Source organism: Portunus trituberculatus, chromosome 10 (genome assembly GCF_017591435.1).
Source record: "Portunus trituberculatus isolate SZX2019 chromosome 10, ASM1759143v1, whole genome shotgun sequence".
Taxonomy (NCBI): domain Eukaryota; kingdom Metazoa; phylum Arthropoda; class Malacostraca; order Decapoda; family Portunidae; genus Portunus; species Portunus trituberculatus.
In genome coordinates, this window is record NC_059264.1 from 11,669,910 (window position 1) to 11,690,334 (window position 20,425).

General features: G+C 47.9%; 5 protein-coding genes across 8 annotated transcripts in view; all 5 read left to right on the top strand.

The window, feature by feature from the left end:
• The first annotated feature begins 449 nt into the window (after positions 1 to 449).
• LOC123502205 (cuticle protein 21-like) lies at positions 450 to 5,236 on the top strand. The gene is made up of 3 exons (XM_045251451.1): positions 450 to 486; positions 608 to 746; positions 4,852 to 5,236. Exons 2-3 carry the CDS (start codon positions 651 to 653, stop codon positions 5,140 to 5,142), a joined length of 387 nt encoding a protein of 128 aa, XP_045107386.1. The 5' UTR covers positions 450 to 486; positions 608 to 650; the 3' UTR covers positions 5,143 to 5,236.
• LOC123502200 (cuticle protein 8-like) lies at positions 3,802 to 13,972 on the top strand. The gene is made up of 3 exons (XM_045251445.1): positions 3,802 to 3,825; positions 13,351 to 13,491; positions 13,586 to 13,972. Exons 1-3 carry the CDS (start codon positions 3,814 to 3,816, stop codon positions 13,874 to 13,876), a joined length of 444 nt encoding a protein of 147 aa, XP_045107380.1. The 5' UTR covers positions 3,802 to 3,813; the 3' UTR covers positions 13,877 to 13,972.
• LOC123502213 (pro-resilin-like) overlaps positions 9,464 to 20,425 on the top strand; it is a 14,944-nt gene continuing 3,982 nt past the window's right edge. The window contains exons 1-2 of one of the 2 annotated variants that reach the window (XM_045251467.1): positions 9,464 to 9,489; positions 10,426 to 10,728. In XM_045251467.1, coding sequence (XP_045107402.1) covers positions 9,478 to 9,489; positions 10,426 to 10,716 — 303 coding nt within the window. In that variant the 5' untranslated portion in view covers positions 9,464 to 9,477 and the 3' untranslated portion in view covers positions 10,717 to 10,728. Of the gene's footprint in view, positions 9,490 to 10,425; positions 10,809 to 20,425 lie in introns of those variants that run through there. The other variant, XM_045251466.1, reaches the window with a different exon arrangement.
• The window catches only part of LOC123502197 (cuticle protein 8-like), an 8,160-nt gene continuing 3,982 nt past the window's right edge, over positions 16,248 to 20,425 (top strand). The window contains exons 1-3 of one of the 2 annotated variants that reach the window (XM_045251440.1): positions 16,248 to 16,284; positions 16,594 to 16,734; positions 16,839 to 17,230. In XM_045251440.1, coding sequence (XP_045107375.1) covers positions 16,273 to 16,284; positions 16,594 to 16,734; positions 16,839 to 17,129 — 444 coding nt within the window. In that variant the 5' untranslated portion in view covers positions 16,248 to 16,272 and the 3' untranslated portion in view covers positions 17,130 to 17,230. Of the gene's footprint in view, positions 16,285 to 16,593; positions 16,735 to 16,838; positions 17,231 to 20,425 lie in introns of those variants that run through there. The other variant, XM_045251439.1, reaches the window with a different exon arrangement.
• Positions 19,554 to 20,425, top strand: part of LOC123502189 (cuticle protein 19-like) — a 970-nt gene continuing 98 nt past the window's right edge. The window contains exons 1-3 of one of the 2 annotated variants that reach the window (XM_045251427.1): positions 19,554 to 19,589; positions 19,865 to 20,005; positions 20,132 to 20,425. The exon at positions 20,132 to 20,425 is cut by the window's right edge and continues 98 nt beyond it. In XM_045251427.1, coding sequence (XP_045107362.1) covers positions 19,578 to 19,589; positions 19,865 to 20,005; positions 20,132 to 20,422 — 444 coding nt within the window. In that variant the 5' untranslated portion in view covers positions 19,554 to 19,577 and the 3' untranslated portion in view covers positions 20,423 to 20,425. Of the gene's footprint in view, positions 19,590 to 19,828; positions 20,006 to 20,131 lie in introns of those variants that run through there. The other variant, XM_045251426.1, reaches the window with a different exon arrangement.

The following is a 20,425-nucleotide window of genomic DNA, read 5'->3' on the forward strand; positions in this document are numbered from 1 at the left end:
ATGGAAATCAGATGAAGGTGTGCTAAAAGAGCGAATTTTCTTACGTATCAATTTCTCACCCATAGGGAAGGCTGCTGTGAATGCCGATACCCTTGATAAGGCAATACCCGGAACACCAGGAACATCTACAGGTTATACTTACAAAACAGTATTCTAACTCAACCAAAACGTTCAGAGGCAGGATAACCAAACCTTCAATATATACAAGAACCCTTTAGAAGCCTAAGAACACGAAATATCCAGGCGCTTTATCTTAAAACATTACAGGATACACTTACATCATCACCTCTTTCCCACTTCACTCCTGACACGCCCACACCTATCCACCTCTTTGCCTCTTTCCGTGTGTCTGACACAAGCTTCCTCCTTTCCCTCTCTCCTCTTGTAAGGTCACCGTCACGCCGCTCCAGTCCCTTTATAAGCGGCCGAAGAGGCAGAGCAGCCACCAGTCCCCGCCGCGCCTCACACACAGACATGGCCCTCAAGGTACTCCCTCTCCCTCCCTCATGAGTGCACACACTGCCCCTCAAGCACAAAACACAGCCACAATAACTCCCATCACACACAAACAAGGCGCCAAAATCACTGATTCCTCTTCCTCCACCAGCTCGTCCTCCTGTCCGCCCTCGTGGCTGTCGCCCTCGCCGACAATGCCCCCTACAGGCCGCCCCTCCCCTCCCACCTACAGTGCCCCCGCCCCTTCTTACCGCGCCCCCGCACCATCCTACAACGCACCCCAGCCAGTGGTGAGTTCCTGTACACCTACAGAAGCACACACACACACACACACACACACACACACACACACACACACACACACACACACACACACACACATAGATAGATAGATAGATACATCATTTACTGACTACAGAAACAGATACATCAATAAATACATAAAAAATCCACAGACAAGTGAAATACTGTAGTCCACAAAATTATCAAGTCACTCAAATAGCAATTATATCAACCTGAAAGCTCCCATAAAAATTCCCGTGAATAGAAAAATGACCAAACTTACATAGACTATTCAATTACATACCTATACTCATTCTTAACATTAAAATACACATATCCAAAATAGCCAACTATCTTTTTCATTTATATTTTTGCAGTAAGTTGTATAATATCTCACAAACTACTTCATGTTGAAGATGTCCTCCAGTGTGCGGTAGGCATATCTGTTCCTCAGATGTTGTGTCTGGGTACAGCGCTCCACCACGTGTCTTTCTATCTGTATTGCACCACAATACACACACTCTCTCTCTCACACACACACACACACACACACACACACACACACACACACACACACACAATCACCGTCCCTTCCTCCCCACCCACAGAGTCCCCCCAAGTATGACTTCAGCTGGAACGTCAAGGACGACTATTCCGGCAACGACTACGGCCACCAGGAGGCGCGACGGCTACGACACCCAGGATCCTACTACGTGCAGCTGCCCGACGGCCGCCTGCAGGAGGTCACCTACACCGTCAACGGCGACTCAGGCTTCGTGGCCCAGGTCAACTACCAGGGCGAGGCCCAGTACCCAGCACAGCAGGGCTACGGCTCCGCCCCGTCCTACCAGGCCCCCACCCCGTCCTACCAGCAGCCCCGCCCGTCCTACGCGTAATGCTCCTCCTGACTGACGGCCAAGTCTTTCTGTCTTTGTAAATACTCCGTCACACCAGAGCGTACAATGCAATAAACCAATATGATAAAACACTGGCCTTCCTTCACTCTCCATCCTCAACTTCCAACTAAATTCTAAATATATTCCTTCAACTTTTTTATCAACTCTCCACATTGCTTCCCCCCTAAAGCCTCGCTCCGTTCCGCCCCATGGCACCAACCTGTGACGCTCCCTCTGCCTGTTATGTGTTTCCTGAAAAACATAACAAATACCAGGAACGAGGGCGTCTTATTGTAGAACAAGCATTTTCATGAACTTTGAGATGAAGCAAATAAAAAGAAGAGAACCAGGCACTCGTCCATTCCGTCCTCTTTCACCAACATAAAAAGGCAAGAAACGGAAAACGCTATCCATGATGTACCACACTGCAAATATGTACATACATTGAAAATTTAAGCCATGAAATGAATTACAGATTGGACAACACCACATTATCTTTAGTGCCTCGACCAGCCTTCTACTAAAAATTGTGTTTTATCGAAAAGAAGAAATAAGAGACAAGAAAAAATTAAGCCAAAATAGCAATGAGGAGAAAGATAAGAAAACAGCAACAAACACTCTCTGCCAGGCTGGAACATTCAATAAACACCTGACTTGGTCCATTATGAAAGGCCCTGCTAGGTAAGTGATGAGGGCAAGGAGGGGTAGTGAGGGGAGGGGTACATGCCTGAGAGTAGCTGGGTCGGGAGTGGATTGGGGCTGGTAAGGCTGGTGAGGGAATGGGTGAGGGGTTGTGAGGGGTGGTGAGGGGAAGGGTGAGGAGCTGGGAGGGACTAAGTGGCTGGGAGAGGCAGTGAAGGCATGGGTGAGGGGCAGTGAGGGGAGAGGTATATGGATGAGAGGGACAAAGTGGGGATGAGTGAGGGGTTTGGAGGTGCAGTAAGGGCAGGGGTGAGGGGCTGGGAGGGCAATGAGCGGAGTGGCACTGCGATTTGGTAAAGGCCGGACCAATAATGAAAGTTCGTGAAACTCAAACTTACTGGCGACGTTCATGAGAGAGAGAGAGAGAGAGAGAGAGAGAGAGAGAGAGAGAGAGAGAGAGAGAGAGAGAGTGTGTGTGTGTGTGTGTGTGTATGTAATTCACTGTTTGATCTGCTGCAGTCTCTGACGAGAAAGCCAGACGTTACCCTACGGAACGAGCTCAGAGCTCATTGTTTCCGATCTTCGGATAGGCCTGAGACCAGGCACACACCACACACCGGGACAACAAGGTCACAACTCCTCGATTTACATCCCGTACCTACTCACTGCTAGGTGAACAGGGGCTACACGTGAAAGGAGACACACCCAAATATCTCCACCCGGCCGGGGATTCGAACCCCGGTCATCTGGCTTATGAAGCCAGCGCTCTAACCACTGAGCTACCGGGCCGTGTATGTGTGTGTGTGTGTGTGTGTGTGTGTGTGTGTGTGTGTGTGTGTGTGAGTGTGTGTACCTGTCTGTGTCTGTATTGTCTGATTTGAAAGGGATGTGATTCATTCACACAAACAACGCGGGAGGGAGTCAGACAACAGAAGGGACAGTATAACATGGGGACTGAGTTACAGTTGTACAGAAGAGAAACACACTTCTCTGGAATACGCAGCACACAGATAATACAGTGACGGATGGTTAAGAAGGGAAGCAGAAATACAAGCAAATAGTGTTAACGGAAGCCACTGTTCTACTGTGTGTTATTAGAAGCTGATGGTCAAGGTGATAATGATGATAAGGAAGATGATGATAATCACGCCTGTGATGATGATAATGCGGTAGAAAACATGAAGCCAACAAAGCAACTGCAAGCAGTTTTTTTTTCACACAAGTCGTGTCGCTTTCTAAAAACCAAACAGTGTTGCACTCTGGCCTCGCCACGCCCTCTCAACGCCACGCCACGTGCTTTTCTTCCAGGTCTCCTCCCTCACTCCAAGTTCATCATTTCCATCACACCTCCTTCCTTACATTCTTCGTGACTTCCCTTCACATCTTCACCTCCTAACCTCATTCTGTGCCTCTCGAATCAATTACTATTATTTTCTCTGTGCTCGTGACGTCAGCGTCACGCCGCCGCCGCCGCCACTATATAAGCGGGCCGAGAGTCAGAGCAGCCACCAGTTTCCGACGCACCTCAGCCCCCGACATGGCCCTCAAGGTACTCCCTCCCTCCTGGAGTGCACACACTACACCTAATGCACCCAACACTCCACACCTCCCGCACCCAACACTCCACATCACAAGCTGTCTCCAACACCCACATATGCACCCCGCCACATCCCCAACACACCGCCCTCAACACCACGCCACAGCGCCCCAGCAACATGCCCCACCACCACCGCAACCACGCCCCAACACACACAACCTGTCCCCAACGCCCCACACACACACTCTGCCCCCAACGCCCCACACATGGCACCACCACCACCACCACGCCCCACACACACACTCTGCCCCCAACGTCTCACACATGGCACCACCACCACCACCACCACCACCATACCATCCCTACACCACACACATACACACTGCCCCCACCGCCCCACACATGGCAACACCGCCACATACCATGACAACGCCTCTCAGCGCGTCCTTCCATCCACACTGATTCCTATTCCTCCACAGCTCGTTCTCCTGTCCGCCCTCGTGGCCGTCGCCCTCGCCGACAACGCCCCCTACAGGCCACCCCTCCCCTCCCAACTACAGACCACCCACCCCATCCTATCGCGCCCCCGCTCCATCCTACAATGCACCCCAGCCAGTGGTGAGTTCCCTACACTCACACTCACACACACACACACACACACACACACACACACACACACACACACACCGCGTAGTGTAGTGGTTAGCACGCTCGACTCACAACCGAGAGGCGCGGGTTCGAGTCCTGGTGCGGCGAGGCAAATGGGCAAGCCTCTTAATGTGTGGCCACTGTTCACCTAGCAGTAAATAGTTACGGGATGTAACTCGAGGGGTTGTGGCCTAGATTTCCCGGTGTGTGGAGTGTGTTGTGGTCTCAGTCTTACCCGAAAATCGGTCTATGAGCTCTGAGCTCGCTCCGTAATGGGGAAGACTGGCTGGGTGACCAGCAGACAACTGAGGTGAATTATACACACACACACACACACACACACACACACACACACAAACTAAACATCCCTCTCTCTCTCCCCACATACAGAGTCCCCCCAAGTATGACTTCAACTGGAACGTCAAGGACGACTATTCCGGCAACGACTACGGCCACCAGGAGGCGCGCGACGGCTACGACACCCAGGGATCCTACTACGTGCAGCTGCCCGACGGCCGCCTTCAGGAGGTCACCTACACCGTCAACGGCGACTCAGGCTTCGTGGCCCAGGTCAACTACCAGGGCGAGGCCCAGTACCCAGCACAGCAGGGCTACGGCTCCTCCCCGTCCTACCAGGCCCCCGCCCCGTCCTACCAGCAGCCCCGTCCGTCCTACGCGTAATGCTCCTCCTGACTGACGGCCAAGTCTTTCTGTCTTTGTAAATATTTCATCACACCAGTGCGTGCCTGCTTCCCACACACTAATAAACCAATGCGATAATACGCCGTCCTTCCTTCATCCTGCGTCTAATTATAGGCCCGTCAGCTTAACTTCAGTTGTGGGTAAACTAATGGAATCAATAATAGCGAAAAACATTAGGTAACACCTAGCTAAACAGTCTTGATAAATCACACACAACATGGATTTACGAAGGGGAAGTCGTGTCTTACCAACTTGTTGAGTTTTTATAGTAAGGTTTATGAGGCGGCAGATAAGGGTGATAGTTATGACATTCTATACTTAGATTTCAGTAAAGCTTTTGATAAAGTACCTCACCAGAGGCTCTTAAAAAAGGTTAAAGCACACGGTATAGAGGGTAAAATATTAGGCTGGATTAAAGCGTGGTTAGACGACAGGCGACAAAGGGTTGTAATTAATGGTTCGAATTCCGAATGGGGAGAGGTTAGTGGGGTGCCACAGGGCTCAGTTTTAGGGCCATTATTATTCCTAATATATATCAACGACTTGGATAGTGGAATTAATAGTGATATCAGTATATTTGCGAACGACACAAAGATAGGTAGATTAATTAGGTCCGATTCGGATGCCAAAGCTTTGCAGACTGACTTGGATAGGATGAAAGAATGGACAGATAGATGGCTAATGCAGTTCAGTATCAACAAGTGCAGGGTGCTGAGCGTGGGTAGAGACAATCCAAACAATAGGCACACAATAGATAACGTGGCACTAGGAAGTTCCAAGTATGAGAAAGATTTAGAGTCATAGTTAGCTCTGATCTCGGTACAAGGAAACATTGTATTGAGGCCAGAAATAAGGTGAATAGAGTATTAGGTTTCATTTTTAGAAGTGTTAAAAGCAGGAGTCCTGAAGTAATACTTGTCGCTGGTCAGGCCACATCTTGACTATGCGTTACAATTCTGGTCCCCACATTACAGGAAGGACATAGCTCTGTTGGAGTCAGTGCAAAGGAGGATGACTAAAATGATACAAGGAATGAGGGATATACCCTATGAAGAGAGACTGAAAAAACTTAGTCTGCATTCCTTAGAGAGACGTAGGTTAAGAGGAGACTTGACAGAAGTATTTAAGTGATATAAGGGTTTTAACAGAGGAGACATGAATGTAGTTCTTAGGATCAGTAGCGGGCACAGAACAAGAAATAATGGGTTTAAACTTGAAAAATTCAGGTTTAGGAAGGAAATGGAAAGAAACTGGTTTTCCAACAGAGTCGTTGATGAGTGGAACAGTCTCAGTGGGCATGTAGTCAGGGCTGAGTCAATAGGGAGCTTTAAAAGAAGGTTAGATAAGTTCATGGATGGGGAAGATAAATGGAATTAGGTAGATTAAGCACACTGGGACTGCCTCATTTAGAGCTGGCGGCCTCTTGCTGCTTCTCTCCTTTCTTATGTTCTTATGTTCTTATGCTATTTCCAGCACTCTTAGTTTCTTTTGCCTTCTCTTTATAGTCCACAACCCATCACGATCAAAAATAAATTGTTGTCTTACTTTAGATACAATAATCATTAAACATAAAAAGGGAATCAAACAAAGCTTCATTAAGAAATAATGTCTTATAATGTTTTCTTCTAATCATTCGACCTTTCATCTTCAGTATTTCAAGCAAAACTGTCCACGGAAGTCTGGTATTAACGATCATAAAAGAAATAAACTACTAAAAAAGATATTGGTAATTATAGTCAGTGTTGTGTTTCATAATTTAAGGTTACCATAAGAAGTCACGCATGGCCAAAAGCAAAATAAGTAATACAAAATATTTCGCTTCACAAACAAGCTTTGCTGTGGCATTCATGAGAGATGGCAGTGGTAGTAGTATTTATTAGTAGTAGTAGTAGTAGTAGTAGTAGTAGTAGTAGTAGTAGTAGTAGTAGTAGTAGTAGTAGTAGTAGTAGTAGTACAGGGTGGGGCAAATCAAATGCCCTAGTTTTGATAGGCTATTAGGAAAAGTAAAACAATAACTACAAAATTATTTGTTGTTTTATTCGAATCAGTATACAATGGCGTTTGTGTGATCACTTTTTGAAGGTGGCATCAGGAAGATGGTGGCCATCTGTAGCGATGCACTGTTGAAGGCGATGTCTGAAGTTTTCGCCTGCTCTTCGGCACATCTCAAGGGGTATTGCAGCGATTTCCTTCCGGATTCGCATCTTCAATTCTTCCAAATTGTGTGGCCGACTTCTGAACACTTTCTCCTTGAGATATCCCCACAGGAAAAAGTCGCAAATGCTCAAATCAGGTGAGCGTGGGGGCCACTCGACATCACCCCTCCGAGAGACGAGGCATGCCGGGAACATCTGTCGCAATTTGACCATTGCAACTTGAGCAGTGTGGGCTGTTGCTCCATCTTGTTGGAACCAGATGTCTCCCAGATTTGTTTCCTCACTTAATTCTTCCAATTTCGGTTCAAAAAAGTCTTCCAACATCGCAAGATAACGTTGAGAGTTGACGGTGACAGATCTTTCATCTTCCTCAAAGAAATAAGGTCCAATTGCCCCAAATTTGGAAACTGCACACCAAACACTAACTTTAGGGGAATGGAGCGGTGAAGTCGGCCACACAATTTGGAAGAATTGAAGATGCGAATTCGGGAGGAAATCGCTGCAAAACCCCTTGAGATGTGCCGAAGAGCAGGCGAAAACTTCAGACATCGCCTTCAACAATGCATCGCTACAGATGGCCACCATCTTCCTGATGCCATCTTCAAAAAGTGATCACACAAACGCCATTGTATACTGATTCGAATAAAACAACAAATAATTATGTAAGTATTGTTTTACTTTTCCTAATAGCCTATCAAAACTAGGGCATTTGATTTGCCCCACCCGAAAGCTTTCAATATGAGTGATCATATCAAAATAAATAAATGAAGGTGAATTTTATTACAATTTCTTGAAAGCTAACTGCAATCTTTAAGTTGTAGTTGTTAAGTAATACTTGGACTCATTTATCAGTGTTATCTACATTACATGTTCAAGGTTCACGCCGCTACACGTGGTCAGGCCCTGGGTACACACTGGAGCTGTGCGCCTCACAGCGGCACGCCATCGTGCTAATGCTTGTCAGCTGCCGCGCGGCAACCTCACCTGTGAAGTGGTGTGGACCACTGGGGCAGTGATACCAAGCCACCGAGCTGCCATGTTTATTGGTTTGGTCATTTGCCCGGCACTCTTACACAAGGCTGGACGTGACTTTGATTTTGGTCTTGTTTTCTTCTAAAATATATTCATTTACAAGGAAACAGAGGAAAAATGTGTGTAGAATTCACTTATTATATCATGTGATGTATTGTGTATATTTAAGCGGTTTACACAAAACTGAAATTATCGAATTTATATTTGCTTTACTAGTTTGATGATTCATGAATTGAAAAGAGTTGAGAACCACTGCACTAAATCAGCCTCATATTCTTCTTTTCTTTATATTCATATCAACATTTTGTGACAGTGATTTCAATCTTTACAAGACCAACATAGAACTTAAAAAACACGCTTCAAGACATGTTTAAGCTAAAACGGGTGAATATCTATTTCAATATTCGTTAACTGACTGTTTGATTTAAGACACTACAAATCTAGTAATGATCAGATGCTTGAAGGAAAGGCGTGGCATGGCGAGTCAGGCGGCGAGAAAAGACACAGCGTGGCTGTAGGAGAACGCAGCGATGGAGCAGCAGAGATTGGATGAGGCCGCAACGCAAGAAGTATATAATCACAGATTAACTAATGAAAAACAAATGGATATTCGAATTAAGGGTTTACTTGCAGTGCGGTGTGGAAGAACAGGATGGAAATCAGATGAAGGTGTGCTAAAAGAGCGAATTTTCTTACGTATCAATTTCTCACCCATAGGGAAGGCTGCTGTGAATGCCGATACCCTTGATAAGGCAATACCCGGAACACCAGGAACATCTACAGGTTATACTTACAAAACAGTATTCTAACTCAACCAAAACGTTCAGAGGCAGGATAACCAAACCTTCAATATATACAAGAACCCTTTAGAAGCCTAAGAACACGAAATATCCAGGCGCTTTAGCTTAAAACATTACAGGATACACTTACATCATCACCTCTTTCCCACTTCACTCCTGACACGCCCACACCTATCCACCTCTTTGCCTCTTTCCGTGTGTCTGACACAAGCTTCCTCCTTTCCCTCTCTCCTCTTGTAAGGTCACCGTCACGCCGCTCCAGTCCCTTTATAAGCGGCCGAAGAGGCAGAGCAGCCACCAGTCCCCGCCGCGCCTCACACACAGACATGGCCCTCAAGGTACTCCTCTCCTCCCTCATGAGTGCACACACTGCCCCTCAAGCACAAAACACAGCCACAATAACTCCCATCACACACAAACAAGGCGCCAAAATCACTGATTCCTCTTCCTCCACCAGCTCGTCCTCCTGTCCGCCCTCGTGGCTGTCGCCCTCGCCGACAATGCCCCTACAGGCCGCCCTCCCTCCCACCTACAGTGCCCCTGCCCTTCTTACTGCGCCCCGCACCATCCTACAACGCACCCCAGCCAGTGGTGAGTTTCTGTACACCTACACACACACACACACACACACACACACACACACACACACACACACACACACACACACACACACACACACACACACACACACACACACACACACACACACACACACACATAGATAGATAGATAGATACATCATTTACTGACTACAGAAACAGATACATCAATAAATACATAAAAAATCCACAGACAAGTGAAATACTGTAGTCCACAAAATTATCAAGTCACTCAAATAGCAATTATATCAACCTGAAAGCTCCCATAAAAATTCCCGTGAATAGAAAAATGACCAAACTTACATAGACTATTCAATTACATACCTATACTCATTCTTAACATGTAAAATACACATATCCAAAATAACCAACTATCTTTATCATTTATATTTTTGCAGTAAGTTGTATAATATCTCACAAACTACTTCATTTTCAAAATTATTGATGATGTCTTCCAGTGTGCGGTAGGCATATCTGTTCCTCAGATGTTGTGTCTGGGTACAGCGCTCCACCACGTGTCTTTCTGTCTGTATTGCACCACAATACACACACTCTCTCACACACACACACACACACACACACACACACACACACACACACACACACACACACACACACACACACACACACACACACACACACACACAATCACCGTCCCTTCCTCCCCACCCACAGAGTCCCCCCAAGTATGACTTCAGCTGGAACGTCAAGGACGACTATTCCGGCAACGACTACGGCCACCAGGAGGCGCGCGACGGCTACGACACCCAGGGATCCTACTACGTGCAGCTGCCCGACGGCCGCCTGCAGGAGGTCACCTACACCGTCAACGGCGACTCAGGCTTCGTGGCCCAGGTCAACTACCAGGGCGAGGCCCAGTACCCAGCACAGCAGGGCTACGGCTCCGCCCCGTCCTACCAGGCCCCCACCCCGTCCTACCAGCAGCCCCGCCCGTCCTACGCGTAATGCTCCTCCTGACTGACGGCCAAGTCTTTCTGTCTTTGTAAATACTCCGTCACACCAGAGCGTACAATGCAATAAACCAATATGATAAAACACTGGCCTTCCTTCACTCTCCATCCTCAACTTCCAACTAAATTCTAAATATATTCCTTCAACTTTTTTATCAACTCTCCACATTGCTTCCTTCCTAAAGCCTCGCTCCGTTCCGCCCCATGGCACCAACTTGTGACGCTCCCTCTGCCTGTTATGTGTTTCCTGAAAAACATAACAAATACCAGGAACGAGGGCGTCTTATTGTAGAACAAGCATTTTCATGAACTTTGAGATGAAGCAAATAAAAAGAAGAGAACCAGGCACTCGTCCATTCCGTCCTCTTTCACCAACATAAAAAGGCAAGAAACGGAAAACGCTATCCATGATGTACCACACTGCAAATATGTACATACATTGAAAATTTAAGCCATGAAATGAATTACAGATTGGACAACACCACATTATCTTTAGTGCCTCGACCAGCCTTCTACTAAAAATTGTGTTTTATCGAAAAGAAGAAATAAGAGACAAGAAAAAATTAAGCCAAAATAGCAATGAGGAGAAAGATAAGAAAACAGCAACAAACACTCTCTGCCAGGCTGGAACATTCAATAAACACCTGACTTGGTCCATTATGAAAGGCCCTGCTAGGTAAGTGATGAGGGGCAAGGAGGGGTAGTGAGGGGAGGGGTACATGCCTGAGAGTAGCTGGGTCGGGAGTGGATTGGGGCTGGTAAGGCTGGTGAGGGAATGGGTGAGGGGTTGTGAGGGGTGGTGAGGGGAAGGGTGAGGAGCTGGGAGGGACTAAGTGGCTGGGAGAGGCAGTGAAGGCATGGGTGAGGGGCAGTGAGGGGAGAGGTATATGGATGAGAGGACAAAGTGGGGATGAGTGAGGGGTTTGGAGGTGCAGTAAGGGCAGGGGTGAGGGGCTGGGAGGGCAATGAGGGGAGTGGCACTGCGATTTGGTAAAGGCCGGACCAATAATGAAAGTTCGTGAAACTCAAACTTACTGGCGACGTTCATGAGAGAGAGAGAGAGAGAGAGAGAGAGAGAGAGAGAGAGAGAGAGAGAGAATGTGTGTGTGTTTGTGTGTGTTTCACTGTTTGATCTGTTGCAGTCTCTGATGAGACAGCCAGACGTTACCCTACGGAACGAGCTCAGAGCTCATTATTTCCGATCTTCGGATAGGCCTGAGACCAGGCACACACCACACACCGGGACAACAAGGTCACAACTCCTCGATTTACATCCCGTACCTACTCAATGCTAGGTGAACAGGGGCTACACGTGAAAGGAGACACACCCAAATATCTCCACCCGGCCGGGGAATCGAACCCCGGTCCTCTGGCTTGTGAAGCCAGCGCTCTATCCACTGAGCTAACGTGTGTGTGTGTGTGTGTGTGTGTGTGTGTGTATTTATGTGTGTGTGTGTGTGTGTGTGTGTGTGTGCTACCTGTCTGTGTCTGTATTGTCTGATTTGAAAGGGATGTGATTCATTCACACAAACAACGCGGGAGGGAGTCAGACAACAGAAGGGACAGTATAACATGGGGACTGAGTTACAGTTGTACAGAAGAGAAACACACTTCTCTGGAATACGCAGCACACAGATAATACAGTGACGGATGGTTAAGAAGGGAAGCAGAAATACAAGCAAATAGTGTTAACGGAAGCCACTGTTCTACTGTGTGTTATTAGAAGCTCATGGTCAAGGTGATAATGATGATAAGGATGATGATGATAATCACGCCTGTGATGATGATAATGCGGTAGAAAACATGAAGCCAACAAAGCAACTGCAAGCAGTTTTTCTTTTTTCACACAAGTCGTGTCGCTTTCTAAAAACCAAACAGTGTTGCACTCTGGCCTCGCCACGCCCTCTCAACGCCACGCCACGTGCTTTTCTTCCAGGTCTCCTCCCTCACTCCAAGTTCATCATTTTCATCACACCTTCTTTACATTCCTCGTGACTTCCCTTCACATCTTCACCTCCTAACCCCATTCTGTGCCTCTCGAATCAGTTACTATTATTTTCTCTGTGCTCGTGACGTCAGCGTCACGCCGCCGCCGCCGCCACTATATAAGCGAGCCGAGAGTCAGAGCAGCCACCAGTCCAGAAGCACCTCCACCCCCGACATGGCCCTCAAGGTACGCTCTCCCTCCTGGAGTGAACACACTGCACGTAATGCACCCAACACTCCACACCCCCGCACCCAACACTCCACATCACAAGCTGCCTCCAACACCCACATATGCACCCCGCCACATCCCCAACACACCGCCCTCAACACCAGCTCAGCAACATGCCCCGCCACCACCGCCACCATGCCCCCCACACACACAAACTGTCCCCAACGCCCCACACACACACTCTGCCCCCAACGCCCCACACATGGCACCACCACCAACCACCACCACCACGCCCCCACACACACTCTGCCCCAACGCCTCACACATGGCACCACCACCACCACCACCATATCATCCGTACACCACACACACATACACTGCCCCCACCGCCCCACACATGGCACCACTGCCACACACCATGACAACGCCTCTCAGCGCGTCCTGCCATCCACACTGATTCCTATTCCTCCACAGCTCGTCCTCCTGTCCGCCCTCATGGCCGTCGCCCTCGCCGACAACGCCCCCTACAGGCCGCCCCCTCCCCCTCCCACCTACAGCGCCCCCACCTCATCCTACCGCGCCCCCGCTCCATCCTACAATGCACCCCAGCCAGTGGTGAGTTCCCTACACTCACACTCACACACACACACACACACACACACACACACACACACACACTAAACATCCCTCTCTTCCTCCCCACCCACAGAGTCCCCCCAAGTATGATTTCAGCTGGAACGTCAAGGACGACTATTCCGGCAACGACTACGGCCACCAGGAGGCGCGCGACGGCTACAATACCCAGGGATCCTACTACGTGCTGCTGCCCGACGGCCGCCTGCAGGAGGTCACCTACACCGTCAACGGCGACTCAGGCTTCGTGGCCCAGGTCAACTACCAGGGCGAGGCCCAGTACCCAGCACAGCAGGGCTACGGCTCCTCCCCGTCCTACCAGGCTCCTGCCCCGTCCTACCAGAGGCCCCGCCCGTCTTACGCATAATGCTCCTCCTAACTGACGGCCAAGTCTTTCTGTCTTTGTAAATACTCCATCACACCAGTGCCTGCCTGCTTCCCACACACCAATAAACCAATGCGATAAAACGCCGTCCTTCCTTCATCCTGAGAGAGAGAGAGAGAGAGAGAGAGAGAGAGCTGGAGGGGGGGGGGAGAGGGGAAAAGGTGAGTCTGAAGAAATAAAGTAGCATGTGTGAGCGAGTAGAGGCAACATGCGAGGAGGAGACGCCGTGAATGGTGCAGCGGTGAGGAGGAACAAGAGATGTTAGAGAAAGCGCGATGTCAGGAAGAATGATGAAGCAAGGGCAACTTATTACTCTATTAAGAACCTACGAACACAAAATGGTAAGGGATATTGTAGTAAGTCATCAGGTCTCAGTGGCGTTGCTATAGGAGGGCGGAGGGGGCGGTCCGTCCCGGGGGGCAATTTTTGAGGACGGCACTTTGGCCCATAGTATAATTGGCATAAATATAATTGCCTATTGACGTTTCTTCCCATTACCACCTTTTCGTTACAGTGCCTCATTTTTATAGTGGAACCATGCTTGCTTTGGGGTTCGAAGGATCTCTAAGCGCACGGGTTCGAATCCTGTCCACGGTCTGAGTTTAGGTTGGGCTTCCTCACTCGAGGCAACAGTTTTCTAGCGGGTGGGCTTTGAGATAGGAGGTACCCAAAAAATATCCCCTTTAGCCCATAAATTCCCGTGAAAACCCTACATGGTATGAATAAAAAAAAAGTACTCGGGTTACTATATATAGAAATGAATCACGAAAAAACTTATACGTTAAAAATAATAAAGTACATACCTAGGCACAGATTACTCGACGCGACTGCACACCAGCTCAGCTCGCTACGCTGTGCTCTCACACCTAGTGGAGGCCCAAACGGTCAAACCCCACAGAACAAATAATGGTGATGTTTAGCTGATCAACAACGTGTTATTATTTCTCTCTACCCACGTTACCAAGTTGTGGTGTTTTCCTGAGGTCGTGAAGGTAATTATTGTATATTATAATGTTTTAAGTGTTATGAATGAATAGAATTGTTAAAATCAAGGGATCATGTTTTACCAACACTTGAGGAAAAGCGCGCGCATTCTTATCTAATGTATAATTACATGAGCGTGATACACTGTACCTTCTCTGTGACGAAGATTGCAACTTCCATGACAATTAGTGATAATGTTAATTAGAAAAAAAAAATAAAAAAGCAGCTAATTTTGACTGATATATATATATATATATATATATATATATATATATATATATATATATATATATATATATATATATATATATATATATATATATATATATATATATATATATATATATATATATATATATATATATATATATATATATATATATATAGATAGATAGATAGATAGATAGATAGATAGATAGATAGATAGATAGATAGATAGATAGATAGATAGAGAGAGAGACAGAGAGAGAGAGAGAGAGAGAGGGAGATAGACAGATATAGATAGATAGATAAATAGATAGATGGATAGAAAATTTGTATTTTGATATTGTATTACTTCTGGTTCTGGGAAGGGCGGCAAATTAATTGAAGGCCGTGGGCCGCCCCGGGCGACAAACACAATATCTAGTGGCTACGCCACTATCAGGCCTACATGTAACACTCCCTTTAAGAAATACATCAGCCTGTTTCCAACTATCGTTATTTCCTTCTTGTCTCTGTACAGGATGCTGACTTACCGATGCAAGAACTATATAAGATTCATGATTATGCATTACTGTTCCATGTACAAATTACGTCATGTGAAGAAACTAAGAAACTGCGGAAATTAGCGCTATAGGTTCAGTAGGAAGAGAAAGATGGTACAGCGTGACGAGGCTGAATCCAACTGGGAATAAGAGTGAAACAAGTCTGTGGATATCAGTGAAGCTTTCCTACCACACTAAACAGTTTCATGAAAAGAGAGACACCAAAAGAGAAGGTGAGAGAAAAATTATGACTAAATATTTGAACTTTGAAGCTCTTGGTTCTAATGATGATGATGATGCGACAGAAACCATGATGTGCCTGAAGGAAGACCACTAATTGCCAAATGAAGGAATTCATTTTCCCGAAAAAGAAACTTCTGATGATTCAGGCCTTGCCACTCCATCACAGACCTGCACCGCCATATCTTCTTTCTTCATCAATCCACCGCTTCTCCTTCCTTACAATCCTCGTGACTGACTTTCACATGTTCACCTCTTTACCTCATCCTGTGCCTCTAGAATCAATCAGCATTCACTCTCTCTTTCTCTGTGCTCGTGACGTCAGCGCCACGCCTTCGCCGCCTCCACTATATAAATAGGCCGAGAGTCAGAGCAGCCACCAATCTCCGACGCACCTCAGCCCCCGACATGGCCCTCAAGGTACTCTCTCCCTCCTGGCGTGCACACACTGCACCTAATGCATCCAACACTCCACACCTCCAGCACCCAACACTCCACAACACAAGTTGCATCCAACACCCACACAAGCGCCCCACCACACCGCCCTCAACACCACGCCACAATGCCACAACACAACAAAATTCCACACCACCACAACCTGGTCAAACCACACACACACACGCACAAACACACTGCCCCCAACGCCCCACACATGGCACCACTGCCACACACCATGACAACGCATCTCAGCGCGCCCTGCCTCCCACACTGATTCCTCTTCTTCCACAGCTCGTCCTCCTCTCCGCCCTCGTGGCCGTCGCCCTCGCCGACAACGCCCCCTACAGGCCGCCCCCTCCCCCTCCCACCTACAGCGCCCCCGCCCCATCCTACCGCGCCCCCGCACCATCATACAACGCACCCCAGCCAGTGGTGAGTTCCCTACACTCACACACACACACACACACACACACACACACACACACACACACACACACACACACACACACTCACCGTTCCTCCCTCTCCACCTACAGAGTCCCCCCAAGTATGATTTTAGCTGGAACGTCAAAGACGACTATTCCGGCAACGACTACGGCCACCAGGAGGCGCGCGACGGCTACGACACCCAGGGATCCTACTACGTGCAGCTGCCCGACGGCCGCCTGCAGGAGGTCACCTACACCGTCAACGGCGACTCAGGCTTCGTGGCCCAGGTCAACTACCAGGGCGAGGCCCAGTACCCAGCACAGCAGGGCTACGGCTCCTCCCCGTCCTACCAGGCCCCCACCCCATCCTACCAGCAGCCCCGCCCGTCCTACGCATAATGCTCCTCCTGACTGACGGCCAAGTCTTTCTGTCTTTGTAAATACTCCATCACACCAGTGCGCGTCTGCTTCCCACAAACCAATAAACCAATGCGATGATACACCGTCCCTCCTTCATCCTGCTTTTTCAATCACTCATCGCCTCCCTCAACCGTTTCAGTTCCTACCCCTCACCACCTCTACCCCATACGGGATACCACATTGCCAAAGTGCTTTAGACAATTTTTGACACTTTTACACTATAAACTTTCGCTGAATAAATATCAAAATCAAATAAACCTGTTAAAGAAGAACTCAAGCAAGACTATTAGAACTAGCAGCTTCCTTGCACCGCATAACTTTTGTTGCAGCAGGCTACAGCCAGATTTACAAAGAAGAAAAAAATCTCACAATGCTCTCTTGTACTCAAATGATGCAGAAATACTTAATCTTCTTACTCAGGTAAAGTTTCCTAATTGTTGTCAAACAGAAGCTACTACATGACTGCAGTGACATGCAGAGAATGAGGAAAAAAATGATGATGAGGAAGAGGAGGAGGAGGAGGAGGAGGAGGAGGAGGAGGAGGAGGAGGAGGAGGAGGAGGAGGAGGAGGAGGAGGAGGAGGAAGAGCACAAAGGAATACAAAGGAAAAAACAGACCGCAACAGTTCTATTGAGTTCTACTGAGTCTAACGAGGCTGTCTGTGTGACTGTGTATTAGTCTTCCAGGAGAAGGAGGAGCAAGACAAGGACGAGGAGAAGGGCAAGTACAAGGACAAGAACACCAATATTTGTATAAATAATTTGAAGAAAATGAAAAGAATGACGCCAGAAGAAGATAAGACGAACACTTTGAGGGAAAACAGGACTGGAATCTTCAAGGGGCAATGTAATTCACATACACACACACACACACACACACACACACACACACACACACACACACACACACACACACAAGACCGCATTGCTTGGAAGAACCGATAGTTGAGAAGTGAGATAGCAAGGTGGTTACGGCTAGACGAATTACAGGTAGGTGTAATATTAACTTTAAGGAGCCACGAGACAGTTAAAGTGAGGCAGCTAAAGAGACGGAATGGGTAACTAACTGACAGATTGACTTAAGGCAGTGTAACAACTGGAACGGAACTGAAGCCAGATGTGAGTGAGTTGAGGATGCAAGAAGATTAGGTTAAGTTACTTTAGGTTATGTTCAATGAGGTTGGGTTGGGTTAGGTTAAGTTAGGTTAAGGTTAGGTTGGGTTGCGTTGGGTTAGGTTAGCTTCGGTTGGGTTGGGTTGGGTTGGGTTGGGTTGGGATGAGTTGGGTTGGGTTCCTGAGTGCCTCAGTGTGAGGCCGTATGGGGCTGCGTAGCAGAGCAAAAGGAGTGTTTAAGTATTGAAGTATAGGATGGCAAACACTAAGTTGTGTTGAAAAACTAAACGTATTTATCTATTCCTTTTGTAATCTCCACAGGGATTACAAAACTTTAATAATGAAAATAACACAATTGCCATGATGCACCAATACCCTCAGTAGAAAACGAAGTTCTAGTTGAGATGAGTCGATAAAGCGTAGAGGCGTTTAGGTACTAAAAAGATGGACCTCAGGGAAAAGCTACGCGAGGGTTGTGGTTGCAGGTGGATTGGACACATGGAGGAGAGGGAACCAATAGAGATGAAGGGAACGGAGTGGATTGGGACTGTAAGGCTTATAATAGAGATGGGTCTGGATTTGGAGACTGCTGAGGATGAATGGTACCGCTAACTTGCCGCACAACACCACTCATGATCATATGGGGTGACTTAGAAGCACAATATGTTCTTCCCATCGTCCTTTCCTCTATGCATCCTTCCTTCTACTCATCTTTCGGCCCCACCCAGGATCTATTCATCCTTCCACCCTTTCCTCCCGCCGTCCCTCCTTTCAACCCTCCCTCCATCCATCCTAGAGCGGAGGAGCGGAATCATCCACACATCAATATAATGGAGTTATATTTCGAAGATCGAGTACTTTCAGAGGCTGTTTTCTGCAATATTCCAGCAATCGACATCAAACACACCTTGATGTCATCGTGTTCTTCATCTGTGAGAATATCGAGATAATGAGGAGCACCTGGAATTTTATTTGACATATCTTGAAAATAATACATCACCCACATAGGTCAGGACCAACCCTCCAGGGATTCGTGAAAAAAAGATCAAAACTTTCATCATGGTAACCTCCAAGAACGAACACTACAGGTGCTCCAGGTTCAACACATATATCCAGAGTCCATCACTTCTCTCCCTCCCTCTTTCGTAACATACTTCCAGATTCTCACCTCTTTACCTCCTTTCGCGTGTCTAAAATGAGCCCCCCCTCCTCTCCCTCTCTTCTCATGAGGTCACCGCCACGTCTCTCCAGTCACTTTATAAGCGGCCAGAGAGACAGAGCAGCCACCAGTCATCACCGCGCTTCACACACAGATATGGCCCTCAAGGTACTCCCTCTCTCTCTTTCTCTCTCTATCTAAACAAGCGACGCCTAACACCTAACAAACGTTAGCTATAAGGACATTCCCACACACACACACACACACACACACACACAGGTACTTATAACGCAGCCAAAACACTTTCATCAACAATGCCAAGTTGCCAACAACTCATCACTCATCACACTCACCTAACACATACACTTACCATTCTACCGTCACATCCTGACAAAGCCTCTCAGAGCGTTTTGCCACCCACAATGATTCCTCTTCCTCCACAGCTCGTCCTCCTCTCCGCCCTCGTGGCCATCGCCCTCGCCGACAACGCCCCCTACCGGCCATCCCCTCCCCCTCCCACCTACAGCGCCCCCACACCATCCTACCGCGCCCCTGCACCATCCTACAACGCACCCCAGCCAGTGGTGAGTTCCTATACTCATTCAAGCACACACACACACACAAACACAAACACAAAACACACACACACACACACACACACACACTCACGCACGCACACACACTCACCGTTCCTCCCTCCCCATCCGCAGAGTCCCCCCAAGTATGACTTCAGCTGGAACGTTAAGGACGACTATTCCGGCAACGACTACGGCCACCAAGAGGCGCGCGACGGTTACGACACCCAGGGATCCTACTACGTTCTGCTGCCCGACGGCCGCCTGCAGGAGGTCACCTACACCGTCAACGGCGACTCAGGCTTCGTGGCACAGGTCAACTACCAGGGCGAGGCCCAGTACCCAGCACAACAGGGCTACGGCTCCGCCCCGTCCTACCAGGCCCCCGCCCCGTCCTACCAGCAGCCCCGCCCGTCCTACGCGTAATGC